Raw genomic sequence first — 27,270 nt, 5'->3', positions numbered from 1 at the left:
TTCCCAGTGTAGAGTTCTGATGAAGTGTATTGAATGAATGACAGAAAACAGACCGTAATCTGTCTTAACTCGGAAATGACTAACGGTGGTTACTCCTTAGCTGCAAAAATTATTTGATTCTACTGTTAAAAAATTTGTGAGAGGCATCTGGAGAGTTGTTAATAGAGAGTTCTGTGGGGGCGCCTGGGTGGCTTAAGTGGGTTAAGCTTCTGCCTTCAGCTGGGGTCATGATCTCAGGTTCTTGGGATCGAGTCCAGCATTGGGCTCTCTGCTCAGCAGGGAGCCTGCTTCCTCCTCTTTCTCTCTCTCTGCCTGCCTCTCTGCCTACTTGTGATCTCCCCCTGTCAAATTAAAAAAAAAAAAAAATAGAGTTCTGTGTGCGTGTTTTGGGCAGGGGGTGGAGGGTGGTGGTTGGTGATGAAGATGGTGGGATCAAGTACTTTAATTCTACAGAATCAAGCTGGTATCTTTATGTTGCTACCTAAGTTTTCAAGGAAGAATGCCTCAAAAAATACTGGGAGAACAAAAAGCATTTTTCATTAGATTTTTTCCTAGGCCTTCCCCCTTTCACCGTATTGTAAGATATTTCACCATTAAAATGAGGCCAAGTTGGGGGAGGGTAATTCTAAAGGAAATGTATCTTTGGGTGTCCTATTGTTCACAGCCTCAGGAGGGAGGTTATTGATGGAAAAGCACAGGGTCCTCACTTAAACTATACAGGGCGCTCTATGCCAGGAAGCAAAGTCCCTGGCTTCCTTTCTTGAAGCATTGAAAATATCATCTTCTGAGATGCTTCTCTGTCCTCTCAGTGTCCTCACCAATTTTCTTTTCCTTCTTCCTCCCAAATGCTTTTTCCTGCCCACTTTTGGTTTGGGCTGCTTCCTTAATAAAAGTGTCCTCTTACTTTCTGATGCAATTACCTCTGCAGCTGATTTATTTATTTATCCTTGTTTTTTAGCTCAGCTCTAAACGGACTTTGGAAAGTAGAGAAGAAAATCCAGTCTGCTTTTTGGAGGACTTTGGACAGCCGAATAAATGCAGGTATATACATTTGCATATTTTTAAAGAAGGGCCAAAAGGAAAATAGCTTTTAGAAAGAATAATGAAACTGATGTTGGATTTACAGGGCTATGCGCCCTTATATCTTTTACTTTAAAAGTATTGGTATTTTAATTTTTGTTTGTTTCCAAATTTGAGTGTGCTGGTTTAAAAATCCCGAGTATGGAAATATAGGAATTCCAAAGTAAAAGGTAAACTTCCCTTATAATCCTTCCTAGATATTCAGCACTTTAACAGTTTATTGTATGTTTTTCCATATTATGCATATGCATGACCGAAAGGGTCATATTATACACATTATGCTTTTTTCACTTTGCTGTATGTCCTGTATGTCTGCCAGTGTAGGTTCATGTAGCTTTATCTCACCTTTTTTTAACAGCTGTATAGTAATCTTTTATGTTGATTGTTCTCGTTTTGTTTCATCTCCTGTTGGACATTGCCAGTTGTGGTTTTTCTTATTTTAAGTGGTGCCACACCTTGTACATATATAATTTGTATACTTACCTGATCATTTCCTTGGGGTGAAAGGGTATAACCCCATCTCTGAGTTCTTCCCTTGCCACACCTCTATAGGATCTCAATGACATTTACATTGTAAAGCCGACTGCAGCTGTTTTGTTTTCTGTGTCTATTTTTCATTGTGGGGTGGAGTTGGGAGCTTCAGTGTTGGGTTTAAAAACTTTCTTCCTTGACAGTTGATCTGAACCCTCAGGGTAAGTTATGAGCTACTCTTACAGCCTGTGTTCTGGAAGATTCTGGTTTTCAAGGTGAAACAAGTAAAATTGAGTGCCTCTCAGTTGTAGCATTGAGGCATATCCGATTCGTGTCTCTACTGTAAGTATCTTGCCTCACCAGGGCAGCTAATAAACAAGCACATGAGTTTGGTGAAAAGACCTGTGGCTGTTGTCCATACTCTTGATTTGTCTTGTTTGGAGGAGCTTCCTTGGGCCTTTCTGCAAGCGCCTATTAAATGTAAGGTTCTGTGCTAGGTACTGGGAATATCTATGATATCACTAGATGAGTGACATGGTCCTTGCCCTTAAGAAACTCCCAGCATACATGATTGAGAGAGACAGACATGTGCATAAGATGGTCATAACCCAGTGTGGTTAGTACAGCGAGGTGATCTTGGGAGAGGGCATCTAACTTAGGGGATGGGATGGAGGTTCCTAAGTCCTTCTTGGAGGAGGTAATGTCCAAGCTGAGCTCTAAAGAAAATTGCAGCTTGCCATGAAGAAGATGAAGTGGGGAGGTATTCCTGGTAGAGAAACCAGGATGACCAAAGGCAGGAAGGTGTGAAAAACAGGACGGGGAGGGAGCTGGAGTGACAAGAACGATGAATGGCAGCTTTGTTGGTTTTCAGGCATGAAGTCAGAGGCTAGGAGTAATGGAAGATGAGGTTGGGGGAGTGGGGTGGGGAGCTAGCTGGCAGGCAATGGAGGGGCTCTGTGAGGAGTTTGAGATGGCACTTGTAGATTAATGGGAAGCCTTTGGAGGATCTGATATGTGTTACAGAGACATTACTTTGAGGGCCAAATGAAGGTTGGGTTGGCAGGCAGAAGGAAAGTAGAAACCTGGGGTCAGGGAAGTTAGTTTGTGTCTAAGTGATTGGTGTCAGAGTGAGGGGAAGAAAAAATGTATAGGGTTTTCCTTTGTTCCCCCTACTTTCTGCCCCGTCTAAGGCTAAGTAGCTGGCTGACTCTTCGATCCTTGTTACCCTCCCTTTAGTGGGGAGCAGAGGTGAATGACTTATTTACGAGTTTCTCAGTAACAAGTTCTGACCTCTTCAAAGCAAGGCTTCCAGCCCTCATTCTCCTGTCACAAAGTGCTGCCCATCCTCCTACCTGCCCACGGAGTGACAGGGACCTGGCTCTGTTCATTAGTTTTCAAGACACTTCCATATGGCTCATGAACCCGAATTGGTAGTCCTTTTGTGTGTGCCATCTCAGAGCCAGCCCTGGGCTAGACTCGGGGAATGAGGATAGAAAAGACATAGTTCATGCCCTCACTGAGCTTCCTGGTTAGTGGGAGATAGACAAAGTTAAAAGACCATTTGATCTGTGCCATGGGTCAATTCAGAAGTAAAATGATTCTGGTAGAGCTAGCTGCAGCATTAACATCAGTGGTTCCAGAATGAGCCGCATTTTTCAACTACTACTTGTGTGCCAATAGAGAAAACAAATTTAGGCTGTGTCTAAAATTATTCTGAAATTTGAGAACATGATCTAATCATAATTAGAATGCATAATGGATTATGTGTGTAATTAGAGTGGATGGTTTCACCTCTTATACCTTCTGATGCGTTTGATTTTCAGAGAGGCAAGGTGCAGGGAGAGGTACTTAACTTGCTTGAGAGGTAGTTCTGACTGCTTCCATTACCTTCCTGACAGTCTCTTGCACCACTCGAACTTTTAGCACATAGAATGACCACACAGTCTTGTTTTCCTTCCACTACAGTATCTAAATATAAAAGAGGACTGCAATGCCATGGCTTTCTGTGCTAAAATGAGGAGCTCTAAGAAGACAGAGGTGAATCTGGAGGCCCCCGAGCCAGGAGTGGAAGTGCTCTTCTATCTTTCTGATAGGGAGCCCCTCCGGCTGGGCAGCGGAGAGTACACTGCGGAGGAGATCTGCATCAGGGCTGCGCAGGAATGCTGTGAGTACAGGTTGCCCGGGGCACATATCCGCTGTCCAGCAGGTGCATCCCAGTGTCTCTGCCCACCCCCCCGCACCCTGGAACTCTGCTGTGTGGGTTCTGCCCTGCCTCTGCCACTTACTTGCATTTGACTGTAGGCCAGTGATTTTAATTTTGGAAGTTTGACTTTTCACTTTCTTGATCGTAAAATGTCTTGTTCTTGCTCTGTCACTCATGACTTTGGGATACCAGGAAATGATGCTTGCTTGCTGTGGAGGCTCAGTTTTTATTTCCCCTACCTCTAGGAAACTGGAATCATATCAGCACTAAATGAATAAAAACAGGGAGTACAAAGTTACATGCTCAGTAATGGCATCTCTCAATATCTGAATGATTGTTCAAAACTTCTTCTGAAAAGTGTGATCCTTTCTTTCGCCACTTTAATCTGCTCCCTCCCCCATGATTCTGACTTGAAGTGAGAAGTTGAGTGTCACTTTGTGGCTTGGTCAGAATGCCAGCTTGTAAAAAGGGCAGTGAGGCTGTGAACAACATGGTCTTTTTTTTTTCCCCCCTCCATGTGAACCTTGTCTTACTTAAGTTAGCCTGTTGCCCTCGGAAGGTGAGAAACCAAACTGAATAACAAAATGAAGCCCTCTTTGTTATCCTTTGAACTTGGAATCAGTCATAGCTTTTTTCTACACCCTTGTATATGACTAGTAAAGTTAAATCATAGAAACATAAATATACGATCTGATCTCCTGGGATTGTGGTCATGGTTGTATAACTGTAAATATACTAAAATTCACTGAAATTTACAGTAAAATGGGTAGGCTTTATAATATATAAATTATATCTTAATAAAGCTCTTTCTAAAAAAAAAAAAAACTATTTTATGATGATGATATGACTAGTGATGATGGCCAGTCGTCTGATCCGTGTTTCATTTATATATCATCTTTAGCCCTCAGGACAATATATTGGGATAGTGGAGACATTTCAAGAAATACTTACCTAGTTTGTGATACAGCTTATCTAGGAACCCATATATATAGATATATCTCTATATATCTATATATCTCTCTCTATATATCTGCCTCAAATGCTTTAAATACCAAAGTTCCAATAAAAGGGGAGAGATTGGTGCTACAGGGAAGAGTGTAGTAGGCCCTTACTAACTAAACACGACATTGGATAAAATCAGCTGAGCTATGTAAATTATTAGGGGGGAAATGTATTAATATTCTAAAGTTGTTTTGACTATATAAAGAACCAGCTCTTGACAACACTTTTAAAAGGATTTGTAATTAGCAAAACAACTAGATGTAAATTATTGCTTCTAATGTATTTTTTTAAGGTGGTGTTTTTTTCTCCTTTCCCTTGGGGTTTGGTTTATAGTGTTTATTCTATTAGTCCAGCCATGGTGTTTGTACAGAATTGCTGGGCTGCAGTTAATGAGAGAGCAAGGGGCTGCTGCTATAGAAGAGGGGAGAGAGCCTGAGTCCGCAGGCAGATGTAGCCACTGAGTCTGCTGTAGGTCCGGGCTCAGGGCCAGTCGGTGTAGGGCACCGGCTTCCAAGCCCAGTCTGGAGAGAATGAGTGGGCTCTTTAATAACTGACTCAGGGGAGTGTTGCAAACATTTATTGATTTTAAAAAGTGTATGAGTACAGAATGCCACATGTTCTTATAGCTCTGCTTATTATTATAGTAAGTAGTATTTAGAGGCAGTATTGTTTTCTTCTCTGTTGTCCATTAAAGATATGGTCTCTTTTTGTTCTTTTATCTCTCATTATTTTACTTCCTCATTCCCTCTGTCTTGGTTTGAATCGTTAAGTCTGCATTTTATTAGCCGAATAGCCTTGAATTAGGCTAAATCTCGGGAGGCCACAGTTCCTTCACCTGTAAAATTGCAAAGATATTAATTACCTCATTAAGTGTCAAGAGGATTAAAAGATAATCAGTGTACAGTGTGTTAGCCTGATGCCTGACACTTAACTCTCAGTAAATGTTAGTGTTGTTGTTACCATTATTCAGCACTTTTGTATAAAAAGCTATCTTTGATCTTCCTATTATAAGTATGAATAGTATTAAAGTCAGACCTATGGTAGAATACATATTGTTGATTACAAATTACACTTCAGTATGTACGTGTCAGTGCACATTCAAATCTACGTACTTGTGAGTAGAGGCTGGGTTTCCAGGCTGGCTCAGAAGGGCCAATTCATGAATGAACAACTATAGTATACCTAAAACATAGTCTTAATAATATTGGATCTAGAACTCGTTTGCTTTTGTTCCCAAAGAAAAATGCTCTTTGAAGTTTACCCCCATCTTCTCTGTTGTAAGGGACTTCTGAGGGATGAGTCCAGATACCTTGAGCAGAAGGAATTGAGGGCTTCCAGTGAGGGGGCATCAGGATGCCAAGGCATTTGTTGCATCTTCATGCAGTGTGTGTGTGCTGGAGAGAGTTGGTGGCTAAATGGATGGGCAGGGGCGGTGAGGGTTCCCGGTGTGTGTCTCGCTTTAGAGGTCTGATTTGGGAAGTGCCGATTACCTTATATTTCCATATATTTTTCGGTTAAGTTGACTGTATCTTAGCTTGAGGCTTGGTCATGTATGAAAATATCAGTCATAACTGAGTATGTGCAATCACCACCTTCTTCCCTTCCCCCATGCTTTTAGATCACAAGTATGTGTAATTTTAATTATGGGCTCAGAAGTAAGTGGAAAGGTGCTTTCCTGGCCTGGGGATCTCCTTTGTCTTTTTAACCCTTCCTGTATCAAAGGAGGCAGTTGGTGGTGGGGGGAGGCAAGGGAGCACTATAGGACCACTTTTGTTAAGCATGTATCTTCTTATTAGTTGGCTACTAATAAAAAATATTTATGGTAACTATACAGAGTACTTAAGAAGTGTATTTATTATTAATGGTAATAGATTTTTATCACTGACAAAAATCAATTTGGTTATTTATTCTAACTCACGATTTCATGTACTACTGCCAGGAACTTCTTTGCATGTTTAATGCATAATCAGAGTGTGTTAGAATTGGTAAAACATTTCTGTACGAGACAGATTGGGGATTTCCCGAACTCCAATAATGTTTCTGGGATTAGCAAGGTGCCTGCCCATCAGGTGGGATCTGGGAATGTGGGCTGGCATATTTTTTCTTTTAGGCAGGATTTGTTAAGACTGTCATAGACACCGTGATGAGAAATACCATTAGACTTTTATTTTCAAATGGGTTTTATCTGGTTTGCCAGGAGCTATAGTACATATTCCTGGGGAGCCATGGTTCTAAATTATCATGATTAAAACTGCCTGATTAAACATGGTTGGAAGTCATATTTGCCATGAAAGGATAAAAATGTGACCTAGATTCTTCAGATAGAGTTCCTTGTCTTTTTTTACATCCTGCTTCAGGAACAAATGGCCTAATGTATCTGTCTTTAATTTTCTGATATGTTCCTTACCTATTCCCAGGTATCTCTCCCCTGTGTCACAACCTCTTTGCCCTGTATGACGAGAACAGCAAGCTCTGGTATGCCCCGAATCGCGCCATCACTGTTGACGACAAGACATCCCTCCGGCTCCACTACCGGATGAGGTATGGGGGCCCGCTTGGCTGCCTCTTGTTGGGGTGTGACAGTCAGCCCGGAGCCCTGAGTCAATTACTGGGAAGATTTATAGTCATTTTGTAATTGGTGAGTTTTGTATTTGCTTGGTCTGAGAAAGGACTTTTTCAGTATTTGAGATACAATTCAAGATGAATTCGATCACCACCGTCTGCCACATTTTAGAAAAGACATCGTTAGGATGCAGAGGGTATTTTGAATAGAATTAGTATCCTACAGCAGAGTTTTTCAAGCAGTGAATCATGGTTATTAATTTAATTTAGTGAGTTGTGACCAGAATTTGTCTTAAAAAAAAAACAACAAAAAAAAAACCCACAAAAAAACGAACAGGCGAGAATAGGTAATACTGGCGTACACACATATCCTAAGAGTATTATATTTTCACAACTTCTGTTTGAGATATGAAGATGTATGTACCAGGTCATGATACAATAAATGATTTCTTCTTAAAAGTTCCAGCTAAAATGTTTGAGAAACCACTTGAAGGGGTTCCCTAGAAATCCTAGGTTGGTCTTGCTCTCAAGGGGTAGATGTGATCCACTCCCTGAGGATTTTTATCTAGTGGGTGGGACCCAAGTTTTTCTTCTGATGAGTAAAGTACTTGCCTTGTTTCCTGTATCTTGGACTTTCTTAGATGTCATGTAGTCTCCCAGGGTGGCACATTCAGTACTTCACTGTAGAGTCTTGAGTTTATAAGCCCATTTGCGCTGTACCCAGAATTGAAAATAGGTCTGTTAGATACTAGTTAAGCACAAGTGAATGTGTACTTAATTTATAAAAAGGGTGAATTCTTTTTGAAAAGCATCTTAATTTACATAGAGGTGATAAAATCTGTGGATTCCCTCAGGGGCTAATGGAATGTAGGGACTAGCTTGAAAAGCCCTCAGGGATCTGGGAGGCTCTCCCCAATATCTTAGCTGCTGTTTCCTTTGGGAAGTTGTTAGAGTTGTTAACATTCCAGACTGGTCTGGGTGCTTTTCTCAGTGGCAGTTGAACCAGATCTTTCTTTGGTAATCATTCTAGGGCTGACATTTTTTTCATCTTCTTCTTTCTATACTCACCCAAGGTTTTACTTAAAGGGGAAAGGTGTGTAGCATGTGAGATTTCACGCCCCAGATTTAGGGAAACATTCACTCCACCCAGCTGAGCCTCCTGACTATATTTGGATTTGTTTTTCAAAGTGTAATCTTGCTTTCTGTGGCCTCAGGGGTTGGCTCTGTGATCCAGCATTAAAATGTATCTTTGTAGCTGGCAGTCCAGGAAGTGGGCATGTCACTGAGTTCTAGTCTTTTTCCTTGTAGATCTCTCCACTTGGCTCAGAATCTGGAATGGTAGAATTGGGGACTTGGATGAGACCTGAGTTTACCTAATTCAACTACTGCAGTTGTTTAGGGAGAACTGTGCCCCAGATGAAGAAGTGAGTTACCCAGAGTCACACACCTAGTGAATCCTCTTGTCAGCCCCAGTGCCCTCCTTGAGACACTGGTCTTTGTTGAGTGTGTGTGTCCCTCACTCACCATTAAAAGCTAGTTATCTTCGCCTCCTCCTTGTTTGGTTAGCTGCCAGGAAGTGCTGGGCTACTTCATTTTTTGGCACCTCGACTTTGTACCTGACATTGCGCTTTCAACAGGATATTGCTTTGTTACCACAGGCTCTTTGAACTTGGAAAAAAGATCCCACCCAAAGCTAAAACATTTGCATTACAACAAACTACAAAAACTTTGAAACCTCATAATCTCACCACTAAAGAAGGTGTAATACAAAACAAATGTTAGTGACTATTTTAGTGAAATCCCAGCTCTATTTTGGGAAATACTCTGTGCTTCAATTTTAATTTTGTTTTTAGATAATGCTTTTAATAGTTCTTTTAATAATATATCTTAATATAAGCCTATGTTTTATTCCTTTTCAAGAAAAAAAATATTTTCTTGATCTTTTACTATCCATTAGTAAAAAGAAATAGAAACCTAGGGAGAATTTGTTGTGTATAATATCTGTATGTAAACTTAGAATATGCAGTCATTTGTAATGTAGTTTTCTCAAAAACTTGCAAGGAAGGCGTATCTCCTTGATAGGTCTATCTTTTTATCTCTCTCTCCCTCCCTCTTCCTTCCTGTGTCGTTCCTCCACGCCATTTTGAAAAGGAATCTATGCAGCTGTTATACTATATTTATTTATGCCATTCTTTATTTTTTTTCCATTAGCATGTTCTAATTTGGGACATTTGTGTGTGGCCCAAGGTTGATGAACATCTTGATAATTAATTTCTTTTTAAGATTTTATTTATGTATTTGACAGAGATCACAAGTAGGCAGAGAGGGTGGCAGAGGCAGGGGATACAGGCTCCTTGCTGAGCAGAGAGCCCGATGTGGGACCACATCCCAGGACCTTGAGATCATGACCTGAGCTGAAGGAAGAGCCTTAACCCACTGAGCCACCTCGGCGCCCTGATAATTAATTTTGAAAAGGAGTGTAGAGCATCTTTTCATGTATCGGTTGGCTGTCTGTATGTTGTCTTTGAAAAATGTTGGCGTCTTCTGTCCAGTTTTTTTTTTTTAAGATTTTATTTATTTATTTGACAGAGAGAGAGAGAGGAGGAAGCAGGCTCCCCGCAGAGCAGAGAGCCCGATTCGGGACTCGATCCCAGGACCCCGAGATCACGACCTAGCCGAAGGCAGTGGCTCAACCCACTGAGCCACCCAGGCGCCCTTCTGTCCAGTTTTTAATTGGATTATTTATTATGTGGTTTGAGTTGTAGAAGTTCTTTATTTTGGATATTAGTCCCTTAAGCTATGTCATTTGCAATTATCTTCTCCCATTTGTTAGGTTGTGTTTTTGTTTTGTTGAGGGTTTTTCTTGCCTGTGCAAAAGCTTTTTGTTTTGGTGTCGTCTCAGTAATTCAGTTCGTTTTTGTTTCCCTTGCCTCAGGAGACCTACCTAGAAAAAAAACGTTCAGAGGCTGATGTCAGAGAGATGACTGCTTGTGTTTTCTTCTAGGAATGTTACAGAATTGTTGAATCATTATATTGTATACCTGAAACTAATATAACACTGTATGTTAATTACATTTGAATTTAAAACAAAGTATAGAGTTTCTCTTTTCAAGGTACCTTTTGGTTTTGTCCTACTAGGACAGAATTAGGAAGGTGTTGATTTTGGTAGTTACTGATTTAAAGGTTTTTGGTTTTTGTTTCGTCATTTTATTAAATAAAAGGCTTTGGCCATGGGCAATTTCTAGAGACCCAGCCTTGCTTTAGGCTCTGCTTAGCCATTACTGAGGTAGCAAAGCTGCCCATTAGTTTGATTCCCTCAGTCTCATCTTGTCTGAACATCTTGCCAAAAGATTTCCAAATCAAAGCTGGTCCCACAGGGCTCAGACAACAGCCTCAAAGAATTGATTGAAGATGATGTTCTGTTCAAAGAGGGTAGGTTGGTCTGTTGGCTTTACCAGGTCTGAGGACTCTTTCTCATAGAGACTGAGTGGGATATGGCACAAGAGGACCGTGCCTTGGACTGGTTCAAAGAGAAGCTGTCCTCCGTGCTTCTCTTTCGAACAACCTCCTCCATCCCGGAGATCCTTTTACCCCTTCTCCCAGGTGCCTTTCCATATTGCACAGAACTCTCGTTTTCTCATCACCACCGTCTTCTACTGCCACACAGAATTTACCTGTCTGCACGGCTTCTTTGCGAGCCATGCTTTGAGTGTTTGCATAAAGAGTGCCTAGCACGGGGTAAATGTTCAGAATTTCTTCACTACTATTCTCCATCGTCCTGTTTAGACCCGTTCACCTGTCTCCTTCCGTGCAGATTCCTAGAACTCCTAGCAGATGTCTGCTTATTATGTGAATGACAAAAACTTTCTGTTTCGGACTTGACTTGGTAGCCAGGGGAGCTGGCTGTGTTCTCATGGATTTTTTTTTTCTCCCCCAGTCTCAGCTCTTTCTTTATTTACTCAGTTGGTACCACCCATTGACCTCTTACTTTCTGCTTTCCTGAGATTGCTGATCCTCATTGAGTCCTCTCGTCCTGGGCTCTGTCCTGCCCTTGAAGAGTAGACTCCTCAGTCTAGTGAGAGCATAAATGCCAGCCTCTTCCTCAGCTGATAGCCTCACGCCTCTGCCGTTACCAGGGCCTGATCGCCTCGCATAAGAGCGTGAGAGGACAGTCCCACTGCCGTGGTTCATGCTACACATGGGCCCCATGGATATATGGTTCTTTGTGTGAGTGAGAGACACCAAAACCCACTGTCAGATTCTCAGTCACTTTCGTAAATTACAGGGATGATGGGCTATATAGAATCCAGGAAAGTTTTAAAATGTTAATTTTACTTTTATAGTAACTTCCTTATCCATCCTTCCCTTTCCATATTAATTGCGGCTTCTTGAACTAGTCCGTTCATTTGTCGTTTTTCTTCCAACAATCATGTATTAAGTGTCTGTTGTATGATGGGGGGTTCAATGCTGAACAAGACAGCTGAGGCCTCTGCCCCCACAGAGCTCACGGCATTGTCCAGACTATTGCCATAGGCATCTGCTTGTCTGTGGATATCCTGCCTCACATGAACTAGCCTCGCAGTCTTCTCTGCCAGCTGTGTACTGTGCTGGCTCTAAATCCTGGCATTTATTTATAGTGGTCCCAGCTTCTCTTCCCAGTCCTCGCCTCCCTTCCCTGCCACTTCCCCTGGCAGTGGAGGGCAGTTTTTCCCTCCTTTGGCACCTCATCAAAGCCTCTCTTCTGTCCAGGGACAACTTATCTATTAGGCACAGTGCCTAGGGCTCATAATATTGTTAAGGACTCACAAAAGTGCTTTAATATCTTTTAAAATCAGAGAAAAAAAATGAATGTAATGTAGCCTGGATTATATTAATCTTTATGTCAACACAAATATGAAATATAACTTGAATATTTTTTTATGAAGGAAAAACTCTGGGCTGCATGAAAGTCACAGTGTTGTTATCCTACTTATGAGACATACCCCTTTTATATTACTTCATTGCTATTGTTGGATTTGACCAATTGCCATATATATACACATAGACAAGGAACTCCAGAGCACTAGGGACTATGCCCTTTGAATCCTAGCCTGGCATAGGGCCTGGTGTGTGTAAGCTTTGCAAATATAGCTCAGTGACGGATGTCTGAGTTTAGTGGTAGCACTTTTTTGGGAAGAAATTTTATTTGTTGCTTCTTCTACCATAGTTGTTTTTGGTCAGCCCCTGGGCATGTCAAGGGAGAAAGACCTGGGTACCAGCTGAGTCTCTAGAGATGGGCCGCAGCAGCTTGGCTTAGTCAATTTCACACATCCCAGAGCTTGCTGTGTTTCTCTCATCGGTGGCAGAGGCAAGCGGTAGTTAAGAGAACAGGCTTGTTTTCAGGTCACCTAGCTTCTTGGAACCTCAGTTTTCCTCGTCTGTAAAATAGAAACAGCAGAATCTACCTTGTGCAGTTGCTGTAAGGATGAAATGGCATAAAGTGCTTATTAACTTCACACCACTGGAAACTGATGGTTGTAGTAGTGCTCATGTATTTCTTCTACTTTAACTTTATTGTAAGATAAACTATCAATTTAATAACAGCGGTCTGGGAAATAGGAGCCACTGCATATTCACTGTATATCTTGATTATACAAGGAAACTTAAAAAAATGTTTGAGCTGAAGTGTTGAAATGGGCATAAAATTGGTCTTGGATTCAAGGCAGGATGGCATTATTAAAGGTGAAGGGAGTGGCTGGGCCAACTTCTGGTTCTAGTCAGCTGTATTTTCCTATTTAGGAAGATGTAGTGGAAAGTCACTTTATCTTCCTGAGTCATAGACAGGTTCTGGCAGGATGCTCTTCACAGAGTGTTTGTAAGAGTGAAAAGAAAAAGGACTTTATAACCAGTGAAGTGTTCCACAGCTGGAAAGGTCGATCTGTCTGCTTGCTTTTCAGGCAAGTTTAGCCTCCAGCACCAAGCACTGTGGGTACAATCAGGACACCTCTCCCATGCGTTCCGAGGTCCCCTTTCCCAAAATTGACATTTATTTTCCTGCCTTCCAGGTTCTATTTCACCAACTGGCATGGGACCAATGATAATGAGCAGTCTGTATGGCGACATTCTCCAAAGAAGCAGAAAAATGGCTATGAGAAAAAAAAAGTCCCAGATGCAACCCCTCTTCTTGATGCCAGTTCTTTGGAATATCTGTTTGCTCAGGTAAGAAGTTTGGGCCCAGGAGAACCTGGAGTTCCCACGGTGGGTCGGGCATCACAGGGTTCACATTCCCTTGGGCAGCTGACCTGGTTGGGAGCTAGGATGTGGGGCTTGCTCTGTGGGCAGGCCTTGCTGTCCTTGGACTCAACCTGAGATGAGGTGGAGAAAGGCAGCAAATTCAGTGCCTGGGGGCTAGTTGTCCCACTTGTGGGTTTTTTTTTTTTAAAGATTTTTATTTATTTATTTGATAGACAGAGATCACAAGTAGGCAGAGAGAGCAGGGGAAGCAGGCTCCCCGCTGAGCAGAGAGCCCGATGCAATGCGGGGCTCGATCCCAGGACCCTGAGATCATGACCTGAGCTGAAGGCAGAGGCTTAAACCACTGAGCCACCCAGGCGCCCACCACTTGTGGGTTTTTGAGGCTTCACTCTTCCCTATTCCTCTCTTTTCCCCTCATTTCCTATCATTTTCCTTCTCACCTGTGGTGCCTCCCGTGGAGCTGCAGAGGGATGCTGCAAGCGAGGGAGGGTATAGTTCAGTGGGCGAAGGTGGGGACATCTCAGCAGGCAGTAATGTTCGGGGAGGAAGGAGGTGGCTGCCCTGAGTCACAGCAATAGTAGGGTAGGAAGATTCAAAGCTAGACAAAAAAAGAGAAGTTAGAGTCACCCTATCTGAGATAATGAATATTTTTGGTGATATGCTTCCTGATTTTGCCATACACGTCTTTATTACGTACTGTGTAGTTTTTGAAAATACCATTTTATTAACTGCTTTTTTTTTTATCCCTCCTCTTGATGATATTTCAGATGTCAATTAGAAATATAGATCTTTGTCTTAATGACTTCCTAATCACTCAGTCATTCAGCAGATACTTACTGCTGGGTGTCTGTGTACTCCTCACTGCAGTACTGTGCGTACTCTGTGGAACAAGGCAGACATGGTCTCTGCAAGCAGGAGACACGAAACCAAGTTGGACAAACAGAAAACAAATAAGCAAATGAAATGATACATAGGTAATACATAAGAATTGTGAGAAGTGCCACAAAGGAAAAAGCTTTTGTGATAGGGAATATGGGGAGGGGGTTGGAGTGGGAAGATCTAATTTAAAGATCAGAGGAGGTCTCTAAGAAGGTGGCACTTGTGCTGAATCTGGAAGAACAAGGAGTCTGCAGTTCACAGGAAGGAGAGGGGAAAGTATTTCTTGCCTGTAGTTTTTCAGCAGCAGCACTACTGACATTTTGGGCTGGATAATTTTTTTGCTGTGAGGGACTGCCCTATGCACTGTAGCATAATTACCCACACCCCTGGCCTCCAGTTATTAGATGTCATCCCCCACCAGGTGTGACAACCAATGACAACAATGTCTCCAGACACTAGCAGATATCCCCTGCAGGGCAAAATCTCCCTGGTTAGAAGAGTCTGATAGGGAAGGAACAGAATGTGCGAAGGCTCTGAGGCAGGCAGGAGTTGAGAGGAGAGGCAGCGTGGCTGCAGGAGAGGAGAGATAAATAAGGAGTGAGACTAGGAAGACTGACAACGAGCTGATCATGTGAGAGCAAGATGCTGGTTTGGCGTCGTGTGGTGGAAGGAGGGTTGGAGAAAAATGGGTGGAGCTGCAGTTCCGGAGATAAACGATGGACTTGCTGATGGGTTGGCTGTGGAAAGGGAGAGCATGTGAAGTAACAAAGATGATTTGGGGCAGTGTTTGATCAAGAATGGAGTCCTTCCCTACATTGGGAAGACGGAGAGCAGCAGGTTGGAGAAGGGGTGGGAATTAGGCATTCTCTTTTGGAGATGGCTCTGGAGATTGCAGGTAGGAAGTGAGTATGAGGCTGTAATCCAGAGGGAGAGGCCTCATTTATTTAACTCATCTCCTCTTTGTGGACGTTTTCTGAAGTTTTCCCTATTATGCTATCATCGTTATAATAACGTTTGTTGTGGACAGCCTCCACGTGTATTTGTACATGTGTCGTATTATTTCTTTAAGATACACTTTCACATGTGATTTTTGTGTCCGAGTTATATTCTGTTGTACAGCTTTAGTTTCTGGTTGCATTTGATTCCCATTCCATACATACCTTAGGATTGGCCTTAGAGACAACAGAAATGCACAGCCCCGGGCAGGTAGTGTGTGGAAAAAATAAAACAAACTGGCCATTTTCAGATGGATCATTTTTTGTTCAATCTCCCAGTTTTATATATTCAAGGGAAAGGCGTGCCATACTTCCAAGAATAAGTATTGCATTAGAATCTGACCTTCAAGAGGTTCAGGAATGAGTTAGTTAAGGTAGTTATATGGTGATGTTTACAGAAGATCACAGCCAAACAAAACAGTTTCAGATTTTGTTCTGCTCTTCACACATTGCTGGTAGAGACAATTGTTGTTGGCCCTTAGGAGTTTATGGAAGTGAACAGTGTCCTTTTCGTACGTGAGAGAAACAAGCAGTCCTATCTTGGAAAGAAGAGGAACTGCAGCAGTGAGAAGCCTCTGTCCAGAAACCACTAAACTGAAGTTCCTTCAGGGAAAGTGAGTGTCTTACTTCTGTACAAACACCACCCCTAGACTTCATGTCTGCCTCTGTTCCAGCTAGAGAAAGGCCAAAGAATTCTGTGCACTTGGGGTTAGTAAGGTTAGTGTGGCTGTAGCGCAGTGTTGAAGATCCAGAGCACTGGGGTCACATTGGGTTTGACTGTCCCCTACCGCTTTCTGGATCCCTGGCTCCCCTGGCACTCTGTCTTTCCACTTGACTTTGTCTCTTGTAGCTGCTTCGTGCTCTCTATTTCTGTTTATTCTTTCTTCTCAGCACAGATTCTCCCTGAGGTCAGGAATGCAGTCTGGCTTACTGCTCTGTATCTCCCCGGCACCAGAATGACATCTGGCCCATAATTGGTGCTCAGTAATCAGTAATTACCAAATGAGTGAGCGAAGGGACTTAACCCTTGGGTACCTTAGCTTCCTCTGCCGTTAGGTAGAGCTGATGATGGCAGCATCCACCTCATAGGGCTGTTGTGAAGATTAAGTGAAACAGTAAATAAGAAACCTAGCACAGTGTCAAGCACTGAGGTTAGGGTTCAAGAAAGGGGAGTTAGCACTGACATCATTGTCATTACTCTGTACAACAAGTGGCAGGTACTGATTTTTAGTTTTCTTTTTTGTTTTTGAAGCCCTCACTGGCTCTTGGAATGCTGGGCCCCTCCACCAGGGAGGGGGGCATATTTTGGTGAGACATTTCACTACTAGAACTTAAACAACACATGCTGATAAACTTCTCTGTGGTAATGATGCACTGTAAAATGTGGATTCCTTCCCCTTTCTCTAAGTCTACCTCAGAACGGGGTGTGGTACCATGCCTGTCATACACTCAGTTCCCAGGCTAGGATATCTCAGCATATGTTTGCAGGACCAGAGAGCCAACCCCAGCCAGCTGTCACTCTCCCTTACCCAGGTGCTATCTGAGCCCAGTCCGTGCTGCTGGCCGCCATCATTTCTAGATAAGTCCTGAGAAGGGGCCTCACGTGTTTATGCTGTTCAGCAGCAGCTAATACACTGCTTAGTAAATATTTGTTAAACAAATGAATTAACCTGGGGAGAACATTTCCTGAGCCCCTCCATACCCATCTGTTGAGAAGGAGCTTTGGTGCCAGAGAAGCTGTAGATCTTGTTAGTCTCATTGCTGTCCTGCTTTTCTGGGTGGCACCTCCCTGTGTGGGGAACCTTCCTCTCAAGAACAGAGATGGGGTGGACTATTGAAACTTCAGTGGTGGTTTATTTCTTCTCATTTCTGCTCCAAAGGGACAGTATGATTTGGTCAAATGTCTGGCTCCTATTCGAGACCCCAAGACCGAGCAGGATGGGCATGATATCGAGAACGAGTGTCTGGGAATGGCTGTCCTGGCCATCTCCCACTATGCCATGATGAAGAAGATGCAGTTGCCAGAACTGCCCAAGGACATCAGGTAAATCTTCCTGCTGGCTGAAGAATTGATTGTGGGGATGGTGCTATTTTTATATGTCCTCACCCGGCGCTGTGTAATTGCTGCCAGTTTTTGGCTGACCGCTTCTCTCTGCAGAGCCCAAATCTGGTTTAGAACATTTATAAAAGGCAGCACGGTTATAATGATAATAGTGACCTGATACTGAATGTTGGCTGACTTGGGTGAAAGCTCTGGGCTAGGGAAGCCAATCAGATCGGTGGGCTATGTGCCTACCTCATGTGCTTCTGCCCATGGTAGGCATTGCCTTTATCCCTACCCTCTTCCTTTTGTGCAGGACCCATGTTAACATCCTTCTCAGTATATTCTACAGGCACCCTGAACTAGAGTTCACCAGAGAGCCATGAGGCTGATGTGAACAATGTTACCACAAGAAAACTGTATTTACTTAAAAATATCATTCATGATCAAATCTTTATGAAGACATGTTCAATCTGGGTAATTTCAACCCATCTATAAAATGTGTGTGTATTTACTAAGGAGTTCTTACAAATGTCTCATTGTGAAGAGTGAGTTATTTAGAGCTATATTGTTTGTGACAGGCAGCATGCGCTTTCTCAGAAGCGTGTATCTCGTCCCGTGTATCTCATCCGTGTATCTCTCAGAAGTTTCCTCCGTGTATCTCTCGTCCTGGGGCAGAGTCTGGCAGGAAGTGAGCACAGAGTGGGGGCTGCTCCTCAGAGCTGGGGCTGGATTCGTACTCTGCTACTGCCTTCTCATTTTTTTCTGTGGCTTTTGCTCTGGGCACCTCCTCTGTCCTTTGTCATGAGACTAAGGTGAAAAATGACACCTCCCCTTTAATCTTCCTCTCTGTTGCCTTAATCTAAAATGTTCCAGTGTTGGGCGCCTGGGTGGCTCAGTTGGTTAAGCAGCTCCCGTGATCCTCAGGTCATGATCCCCGAGTACTGGGATCGAGTTCCGCATTGGGCTCCCTGCTCACAGAGAGTTTGCTTCTCCCTCTGATCTTGTCCTTTCTTGTGCTCTCTCTCACTGTCTTTCTCTCAAATAAATAAAATCTTCAAAAATAAATAAAATAAAATGTTACAGTGTTTGTGGGGTTAAATTCCAAACTTTGCAGTTTCCCACTGTTAGCATTTGTGTATCAGGGACTGCCCAGTGCCAGATGCCATCTCAGGCCTGGCAGTGATAGGCAGACCAGTCTCCCCACTTGTCTGCGCCCCTTCATGGGTGTTCATACTCTTCTTGTTGAGACTGTTAGTCATAGATACACTTCCATCAGCAGGAGCGTAAGTAACTGATCCTTCAGCTTCCTTGTCAATCCGCTTACCACATCTAGGACACTTTGATATGGCAGACACGAAGTCGTTTGTATTTAGATTTTGTGTGTTTTCCCCTTTCTTATAAAAGCAGCATGTGATCTTATAGAGAAAGTATAAAACAGACCTGAAAGTAGAATATACAGAATATCTATAATCACTCTTGACACCTTTCAAACCACTGTCTAACTGAGGCTGAGTCTTAGTGTATATGGGCACCAGCGAGCGCAGGAACAATGACAGCAGCCAGTGAACACACGAAGTCAGTTTTGCTGCCTGCCGTTGTGACCCAGAAAACTGGGTGATACTTGCAGGAATTCCCGTTTCAGTAAAACTTGTGGAACATGTGTTTTTCCCTCTCTTCCAGTCCCTATTCACTTTTTTCTCCTTGTGATTATCCTCTCCTCGTGCTTACCCCATCTAAGAACCCCCTTGGGGATAGGTTTTCCTTTCTCATGGGGCAACACGTGGAAGGAAGATTTGTAGACTTGGGTTTGTTTCTGGACTGTTCTCTGCTGACCAGGACATGAAAGAGAGCCCTATTTTTCTACTTTGTTCTAGCTACAAGCGTTATATTCCAGAAACATTAAATAAGTCCATCAGACAGAGGAACCTTCTCACCAGGATGCGGATAAATAATGTTTTCAAGGATTTCCTAAAGGAATTTAACAACAAGACTATTTGCGACAGCAGTGTATCTACTCATGACCTAAAGGTGAAGTACCTGGCCACCTTGGAAACACTGACAAAACATTACGGCGCAGAAATATTTGAGACTTCCATGTTACTGATTTCTTCAGAAAATGAGTTGAATTGGTTTCATCCAAACGACAGTGGAAACGTTCTCTACTATGAAGTGATGGTAACTGGAAATCTTGGAATCCAGTGGAGACAGAAACCAAATGTAAGTGGTGGTGGGTAGCTGATCAGCATGGACCGATGTGCATCAGAACAGACCTGTTCTGTTTATCTGATTGGGACTACCCTGTTTGCATGTCCATCACCCCCAGCAGCTGAGGGTGTTCGGGTTAGAGACCATGTGTCTTTTATTGTGTTCGTGCAGCAGTAGATCAGAGTAAGCATTTATTGAGTTCTGTAGGGACACAGAGAAACAGAACAATGGCCTATATAATATGTAGTCATATAATAATAATAGCAGGCATTTACTGAGCACCTTCCATGTACCAGGTACTTTTCTAAGCATTTTACATGTATTACTCATTTATGCAAAAAAAAAAAAAAGCGCCCTGAGGAATGCACTACCAATTATCCCTATTTTATAGATGAATGTAAAGTGGCACAGAGAAGTTAAGAAACTTGCTCAAGGTCATAACTAACCAATGAGCGACTGTGCCAAGAATTGAACTTAGGCTTCTGGCTCCATGAAATAGGGTAATTGATTTTGCGATTTAAAGCTGCTGTTTTTGAAGTATTTGCTGGATGAGGCAATGGAGAAGAGTGGTTTAAAAGCCTGGGTTTTAGACCTAAATGGACCTGGTTCAGATCCGGGTGCCACTATTTATAGTTCTCCAGCTTGGGGGATTACTTCCCCTGTATCATTTGCATATTATTCATCTGTACAATGGAGATACTTACTGGATCTGCCTTACGGAGCTGTTGAGAGAACTAAATGGCAGCACAGAGCCCAGCATGTAATAAATGTTCAAAAATTATTAGAGCTGCCATCATCATCATTATGGATAATACTAAAGTAATGGTGAGATTTATTTTCTCCTTCTTATTCATACTAAGAAAACAATGCTTAACACTTAATGGGTGCTTTTTTTCTGTAGAATAGGTATACTCTTAATGAGAACTTACCTAATCCTCAAAGAACCTTGTGAAGTGTAAGCTCTGTTTTACGGACAGGCAAATGGGGGCTCAAATTGGTGGCCCAACTAGTTAATAAGTAGCAGATTATTCAAGCATGGGATTCATATCTCCTTTTGAAAGTTTCAACTTAAATGTTGTTAGGAAGTCAAGCTAATCAGTGGTAGGCTCTAAAAGGAGAAAGCTCAGGTTCTGTCCAGCCACATTTGGGAAGACATGTTCTGTGCTTGTGTTGAAACATTTATCAGTCTGGAAGTGAGAGGACCTGATGGTAGATGCCTGTCTAGTGGGCGGTTATTTCCCTCTTTGAGTTCACTTGTACATTATAGATTATGTGAAGCATTTAGTCACTGTGCTCGTTAAGGTCCCTCCCAGGTATAAAATCCCAAGATTCCCTGATTGGCCCCAAAACTGCAATCCTAAACCCACCTGTTCCCTCTCCCCCAGTTCCTTTGTAAGTCCAGGCAGGCTGGCTTTCTTCTCTTTGAACGTAAGCAAGCCCTGCTTTAGTTTTCCAGAAGCATGAACCTTTTTCACCAGTAGAAAATGAGAAAGCCAACTTAACTCTGGCACCTGTATGCGTCTTATCAGGTTGTTCCTGTTGAAAAGGAAAAAAACAAACTGAAACGGAAAAAACTGGAAAATAAACACAAGAAGGATGAGGAGAAAAACAAAATCCGGGAAGAGTGGAACAATTTTTCTTATTTCCCTGAAATCACTCACATTGTAATAAAGGAGTCTGTGGTCAGCATCAATAAGCAGGACAACAAAAAAATGGTAAGTTTGCTAGGGAAGTAATTCTGTCTTGATCCGGTGACGAGAGGGAGACTTTGTGGAGGACAGTGATGCGCCACTTGCTTTATGGAGTTCCTGTCCCAAAGAGAATATCTGACGACCGTCTCTTTCTCCTCCTTAATGCCAGAAATTCCTCTTGTTTTCACTGACATTATCAATACTGGTTTTTGAGTGACACTGGGATTTTTGAGTGCCTCTCTTTGGTTTTGCCAATGTGTCTCTACCTTGGGTTTGCTGCCCTCCCAAAGATGTTATACAGCATAAATATTTAATTCATGAAGGGGAGTGGATTTGAAGGAAAAGGGGATGGGTGAACATTAGCTTTTTCCCCCAAGGGCTCCTTTGGCTTCTCTGTGGAATCCGAGTCCAGTGCTTCCTCTGGGATGAGGTTGGTGGGAAGCCCCGCTTTGCATGCCAGCAGACTGGTCAGGCTGGAGGCTGTGGCCACAGTGGCTGTTCTCGTTGTGGTGTCAGGCACACCCTAGTCACTCTCGGATGGAGGAAGGGGGGTGTTCAATCTCACTTCCTCTTTTTTGGTATCATTTAAGGACATAATTTAGACAGGCCAGTTTTGGCAGGGGAAGTAGGAACGCTGCCAAAATAAACATGTCTGTGTTGGGGAAGTCACGGCTGACTGCACGTGGAGAGGATGGGCAACAGAGGCGGGGCACTCGCAAAAGGAAGGTAGTCAGCACCAAGGAAAAACCATGTTTTTCCCCAGATTTGGCAAAAACTGTGTCAAAAGGATAACACTCAGTGGTGAGAACTAATCTGGTGCTCTGGTTTAGAACAGATGAACACCCTGTTCATCCAGAGTAACTTGCCTTTTGGAAAGCAGTTTGGCAACACATACTGAAAACCTTGAAAGTATTTATGCATCCCTCCATTTGGGAACTTAGGGCTGTTTTCCAGAAACAATGAGAGATGAAGCCAGTGGTCTGTGAATGAGTATGTTTGTCTCAGTGGAATTTATAGTGTAAAAGTACTGAAAATTACCCAAGTATACAATAATAGGAGAATGGTAGACTATTCTACCCAAGTAGTAGAATATTACATAAACAATTTGCTAAAATTTTATAATCTGGGAAGATGCTTTGTAAGTGGAAAAAAGCAGAATATAAAACTCTATAGAACAGTACCAATTTTGTTCAAAACGTTTTTTAAAGGTATGCATATATATAGACACACTGTTAGGAAAGTCAAATATTAGCAGCTGTTATTTGTAGTTTAAGTCTTCCCCCTTTAGCAATAAACAGTTAATTTCATCAGGAAACTGTTAGTGAAAACTAGAGTGAAGGGAGAAGTAGAAGAGTCCAGATAGATGTTAGTGTGAAGATGGAGACAGAGGGAGGGAGAAGGTCAAAATAAGTGCTCTTAACTCAGCACATTACAGACATGAGGCTGGGTCTTGTGCTGTGTCCTCAGGATCTTCTTTAGTCTTGACAGAAATCCTAGCTGTAGGCATGTGTTTCCAGTGGGGACATGGGAGACCATGGACAGGTGTAGACAGAGAAAGTGGCAACTTCAGCCCCAAGGCACCCTCTACCCCGGAGACTGCCCTGAGGAAGAACTTGGCGCATCCGTGCTCTGGCTTTTCAGCTGGGTCAAACCCTGAAGACGCGCACCAGAGCCGGAGAAGCAGCCAGCTGGGACAGTGTGGGTGAGCCTGCCCCTACCCTGTCCCGGCTGGTGGAGTCTGGCCTGGCGCCTGGGTAGCACACCTGTCCCCTTGGTTGGAGCCTCCTCGGACTGCATGGGCTGGCGAGTCTGCCAGCTGCGTGCTCTGTGGGGAGTAGGAAGAAGGTGGGGAGAAAGAACTGTGTGCAATCTCTCCAGGACTTCATTTTTCTTTACAAACACTAGCTCTTACTATATGCGGCACTTTGATTCTGAGTGCTTTACAAATGTAAACTCTTTCCATTTTCATTGACCTTGGAGGTGATGGGTGTGTTATTATCTTCATTTTACAGAGGAGGAAACTGAGGCACAAAAAGCTTAAGTAACTTCCCCAGGGTCACACAGCTTGTAGGTTAAACCATTTGAAATGGCCAAATATTTGACAGTTTGTGACCTGTAAAAATGATGATTACCTCTGCTTCACCATAATAGCCAGTAGAGATACTGTGACTTGAGCCCACATAAACTAGTTCCAGAACCTGCAGCTAACACCGTGATGCTTTCTCTTCTTTATCTCTTTCCCCTGTCCCTTCCTAGGCATGGAATTTCCAAGCCCTTTGATCAGGCAATACTTTGGCTGCTGGTCTTTCAGGAAAGCATGATGGTAGCATGTTATTAGGTTCAATATCTCTCCTCTCTGCCTCTTCTTGACATCTTCCATTTCCATTTAGACTTCTGTTCTAGGGAACTTAAGTGTTTGTGTGGTATTGATTTTTTATGTGATTGGTTGAAGGGCTGCTGGAGCCAGACTACCCTGCATTTGCTCTGTGGGGAGCTGCAGGTGGATGAAAGAAGGCACACTTAGCCCAGAGCCTCCTGACTGAATATCTGTCCCTGTGGTGGCCTTGACCTCCTTGGCTCACAAGTCCACAGCAGACCCTTCTTTTGGCAAGATAGCTGTCATTAGCCCCACTTACTTACATCCTTTATAGTTGCTTCTATCCACAGGGAAACTTTGATTTTCTCATCTCTGTTTTTCTCTGACAGCAGCCTGTCCTTTCTCCACTGCTGTGGACAGAGTCTTATTCTCATATGTCATTTTGCCCTCAGAAGGCTCCGGTGCTTTTTAATGTTCTTGTGAGACAAACCTCTAAATGGTTTTCCTTCTTCCTTCCCTAGAAGATGTTCCTGGTTGAGCCCATGGCTCCTCTCACATGGGTAATTTTTGTTCAGGGCTCTATGACCAAGGCCAAAAAAAATTTTAAAAACTAACCTGTTTTCACCTCCAGGTGTTTTTTTGTTTGTTGTTGTTGTTGTTTTTTAAACCTTCCTTCCTTGGAAGTTCCCTCTCTCATCTTCTCCATTTTTGCCTTTGCTCTCCCACTTTGAGTAAGACTCTCTGCCTCCTCCAAACCCTCAGAGGTCTCTGGGCTTAATCTAGCAACCTCATCATTGTCTGGGACCATTCCTGGATTAAAATCTGGGCGTTTCACTTTCTAGACCAACTCTGTATGAGAGGAAGCCTCAGTGCCTCTGTTTTCTTTTCTGTAAAATGGGACTGATGCTCCTGAGTCAGTCATTGCTCCTTGCTAAGACCACTTGCACACCCTCTGCTCCTACTTCCTCCACTTTTTTTTAACTCCACTTTTATACCACTGTACCCCTGATGCAGGCTTGCTCCTCCCTCTGGACCTGGGTGGCAGCCTCTCCATAGGTCTCCTGCCTGCCACAGCTGCCCATTCTGCCCTTCCTCCCACACAGACACGCCATACCTCTTCTGATAGTTTGGAGATAATAGACAAGAACGTATGCTAATCAGTCAAAATCCTGTATTAATGCAAGGGGTAACAGTTACTTTGAGGTCATGTGTTCTGCAGTGTGTTTTAAATATCTTGTCAGTGTGGACCTCCTCATAAAATCAGCTGCCTCAAGTGGTAGGCACGTGATGTAACCATGGCTGTGTCTTCTCTCTCACCAGGAACTGAAGCTCTCGTCCCATGAAGAGGCCTTGTCCTTTGTGTCCCTGATAGATGGCTACTTCCGGCTCACAGCAGATGCCCATCATTACCTCTGCACCGATGTGGCTCCCCCATTGATCGTCCACAACATACAGAATGGTTGTCACGGTCCAATTTGGTTGGTTCTCGCACCTTTTCAGTTGCCATTGGTGGAAAAGTACCACATTTTAGTAATGGGGCATGTGGCCTCCTCAGACACAGGGATCATCAGTTGTTTAGGTGGGGGCTGGTTGAACATGTTGAGGATTGACTTGGTGCCATCTTTTCCATCCCTGCTGTCCATTGCTCAGGGGTTCCTGTCATCTCTTACCTTGGTTCGCGCCATAGACCCTTTCTTCTTCCCCCTTGGGGTCTCCTCACAGTTTAACCCCCTCACTTCTCTACAGCTGACTAAAAGATGCTACACTTCCTAACCCCATGCTGTGCCAGACACACAGATAGGACACGGATCCCAGTTGCTCTGTAGTGAGCAATGGCATCCTGCGTGAGGTTGTCTTAAAGTGCCAGATAAATGGTGGGAACAGTGGGGTGACCAAGCCATAGAGCTGCAAGGGGCTTTGGTAGACTTCTTGTCTCACTTGCATCTCAGACCTAGTAGCCCTTATGCAGATCCCTCCGGTGATGGGGCATTGAGTACTGCACGAGGCAGCCAGAGACTATAGCTCTGATGGTTACACACGTACGTGTCTCTGCTAGGGAGTTGGAAATTTGCCTCCATCATTTTTTCCTTGCCACTTGACTTCTGCCATTTGAAGCAGCGGGGATTCAGTGTACTTCCTTCACAAAGGACTGTTCTTTAGAGGAGAGCAGCTTCTCTATTTCTTCTGAGTCTCTCTTCCCAAACCGAAATATGTCTGGGGAAGCATCTCTTCAGCTGCTTTCCTCATGATAGGTTCCCACCTCTTCCCTCTGCTGGTTACTTGCGGACAGCGAGTTCATTGGTGGGGGATCCCAGTTTCGAGAGGCTCACAGACTTGTGGGCAGATAGACACACAGAGAAAGGCAGAGCAGGCTGCCAAGCATTGTAATAAAACACCTCCCTCGACTATCCCAGCCACAGTTAGGCTTCAGGGCCCTGGCCCTCGCTCTTCCCTTGGCCTAGAATGCTCTTCCTCTGAAATGTGTACAGACACCACTTCCTTCAGATGTCACCCAGATAGCGCCTTATCAGTGGAGTTTTCCCCAGCTACCTTCGGTGAAGTGACAACACCTCTTCCTCCACCACACCACACTTCCTGGCGCCTTCACTGGGCTGTAGTTTTCTTCAGAGGCGTTTCTTACCTCCTGACTTGCTTTATTTCCGGCTCGTTTGTTTCTCGCCTGCCTAGCCTCGCTGCCCAGAGTACGAGCTGCATGGAGACAGAGGCACTATGTGCTTTTGCTCGCTGCTTTTCCTCAGTGTCCATAGCAGGCCCTGAAACATACTACAGGCCCTCCACAAGCATTTGCTGAAGCGGTGAACACTTTGTGTTCTGTGGGAGGCTGAAAATCAGCTACCTCCTCTGAGTAGGCAGCATTCAGATCAGATTAAACTAGAACAATCAATGGAACTTGGCAGGCCTTAAGCGGGAAAAGGCCTCCCAGGTGAGGGGTCACCATGTGCAAAGGCATGATGTTCCAGGTCACGGAGCGGTTGGTCTCTGCCTTTCGTACATGTGTTGACCATGTCAGTCCTCTTTCACTGACAGTGACCACCACTCACGGGCTATGTGGTGCCTTCACTTGTAGATTTATTTAGTGATTGTTCACTGCTTTCTGTGTGCCAGCACTGGTTGATCCTGGGGTTACAAAAGAGTATAGACAGGCATATTCCCTATTCATATCTTTCTCTTTGTTCTTTTATTCAGTGTTAATTATTCAATTACTTATTCACTGAGTAGCTACTGTGAGCCATGTGTGCTCTGGTTACTGTGGATACAGCAGTGAACAGAATAACTCCAAATTCATGCTCTCCTGAGGCTTGTGTTCTAGTTGGGCAGCCTAGGGATGGCGGGGAGGGACCCCATTTTGTGGCGGGCGCTGTATGATGGGCAGCCCTGCATCACCCCTGTGGGGACATCTCCTGCGCAAGCTGGAGACCACATGTGCGGGGATGTCAGGGACAAAGTCAGGCCCAGTGCCTTGGGTGGCAGGCCAGTGCTCTTCTAGACCTCGGAGACTTGATGGGCCTTGAGGCTTCTTGGCATCTTGGCCTGCCACATGTGTCTGCTCAACAGGACTTCGGGAC

At 43.6% G+C, this 27,270-nt stretch overlaps 1 protein-coding gene across 3 annotated transcripts in view; it reads left to right on the top strand.

Annotated features, from left to right (window-relative positions):
* The window catches only part of JAK1 (Janus kinase 1), a 127,364-nt gene that overhangs the window by 77,128 nt on the left and 22,966 nt on the right, over positions 1-27,270 (top strand). For all 3 annotated transcript variants that reach the window (XR_006601778.1, XM_004762938.3, XM_004762939.3), the window contains 8 exons: positions 959-1,041; positions 3,517-3,715; positions 7,174-7,297; positions 13,363-13,516; positions 17,307-17,470; positions 19,345-19,687; positions 21,205-21,390; positions 25,004-25,161. Coding sequence is in view for 2 of the 3 variants with exons in the window: in XM_004762938.3 (XP_004762995.1) it covers positions 1,036-1,041; positions 3,517-3,715; positions 7,174-7,297; positions 13,363-13,516; positions 17,307-17,470; positions 19,345-19,687; positions 21,205-21,390; positions 25,004-25,161 (1,334 nt within the window). In the remaining variant the exon portion in view is untranslated. The remainder of the gene's footprint in view (positions 1-958; positions 1,042-3,516; positions 3,716-7,173; positions 7,298-13,362; positions 13,517-17,306; positions 17,471-19,344; positions 19,688-21,204; positions 21,391-25,003; positions 25,162-27,270) is intronic.

This window comes from Mustela putorius, unplaced genomic scaffold, assembly GCF_011764305.1.
Source record: "Mustela putorius furo isolate JIRA1106 unplaced genomic scaffold, ASM1176430v1.1 tig00003853_pilon_pilon_pilon, whole genome shotgun sequence".
NCBI lineage: Eukaryota > Metazoa > Chordata > Mammalia > Carnivora > Mustelidae > Mustela > Mustela putorius.
This window is presented reverse-complemented; position numbering and strand designations above follow the sequence as displayed.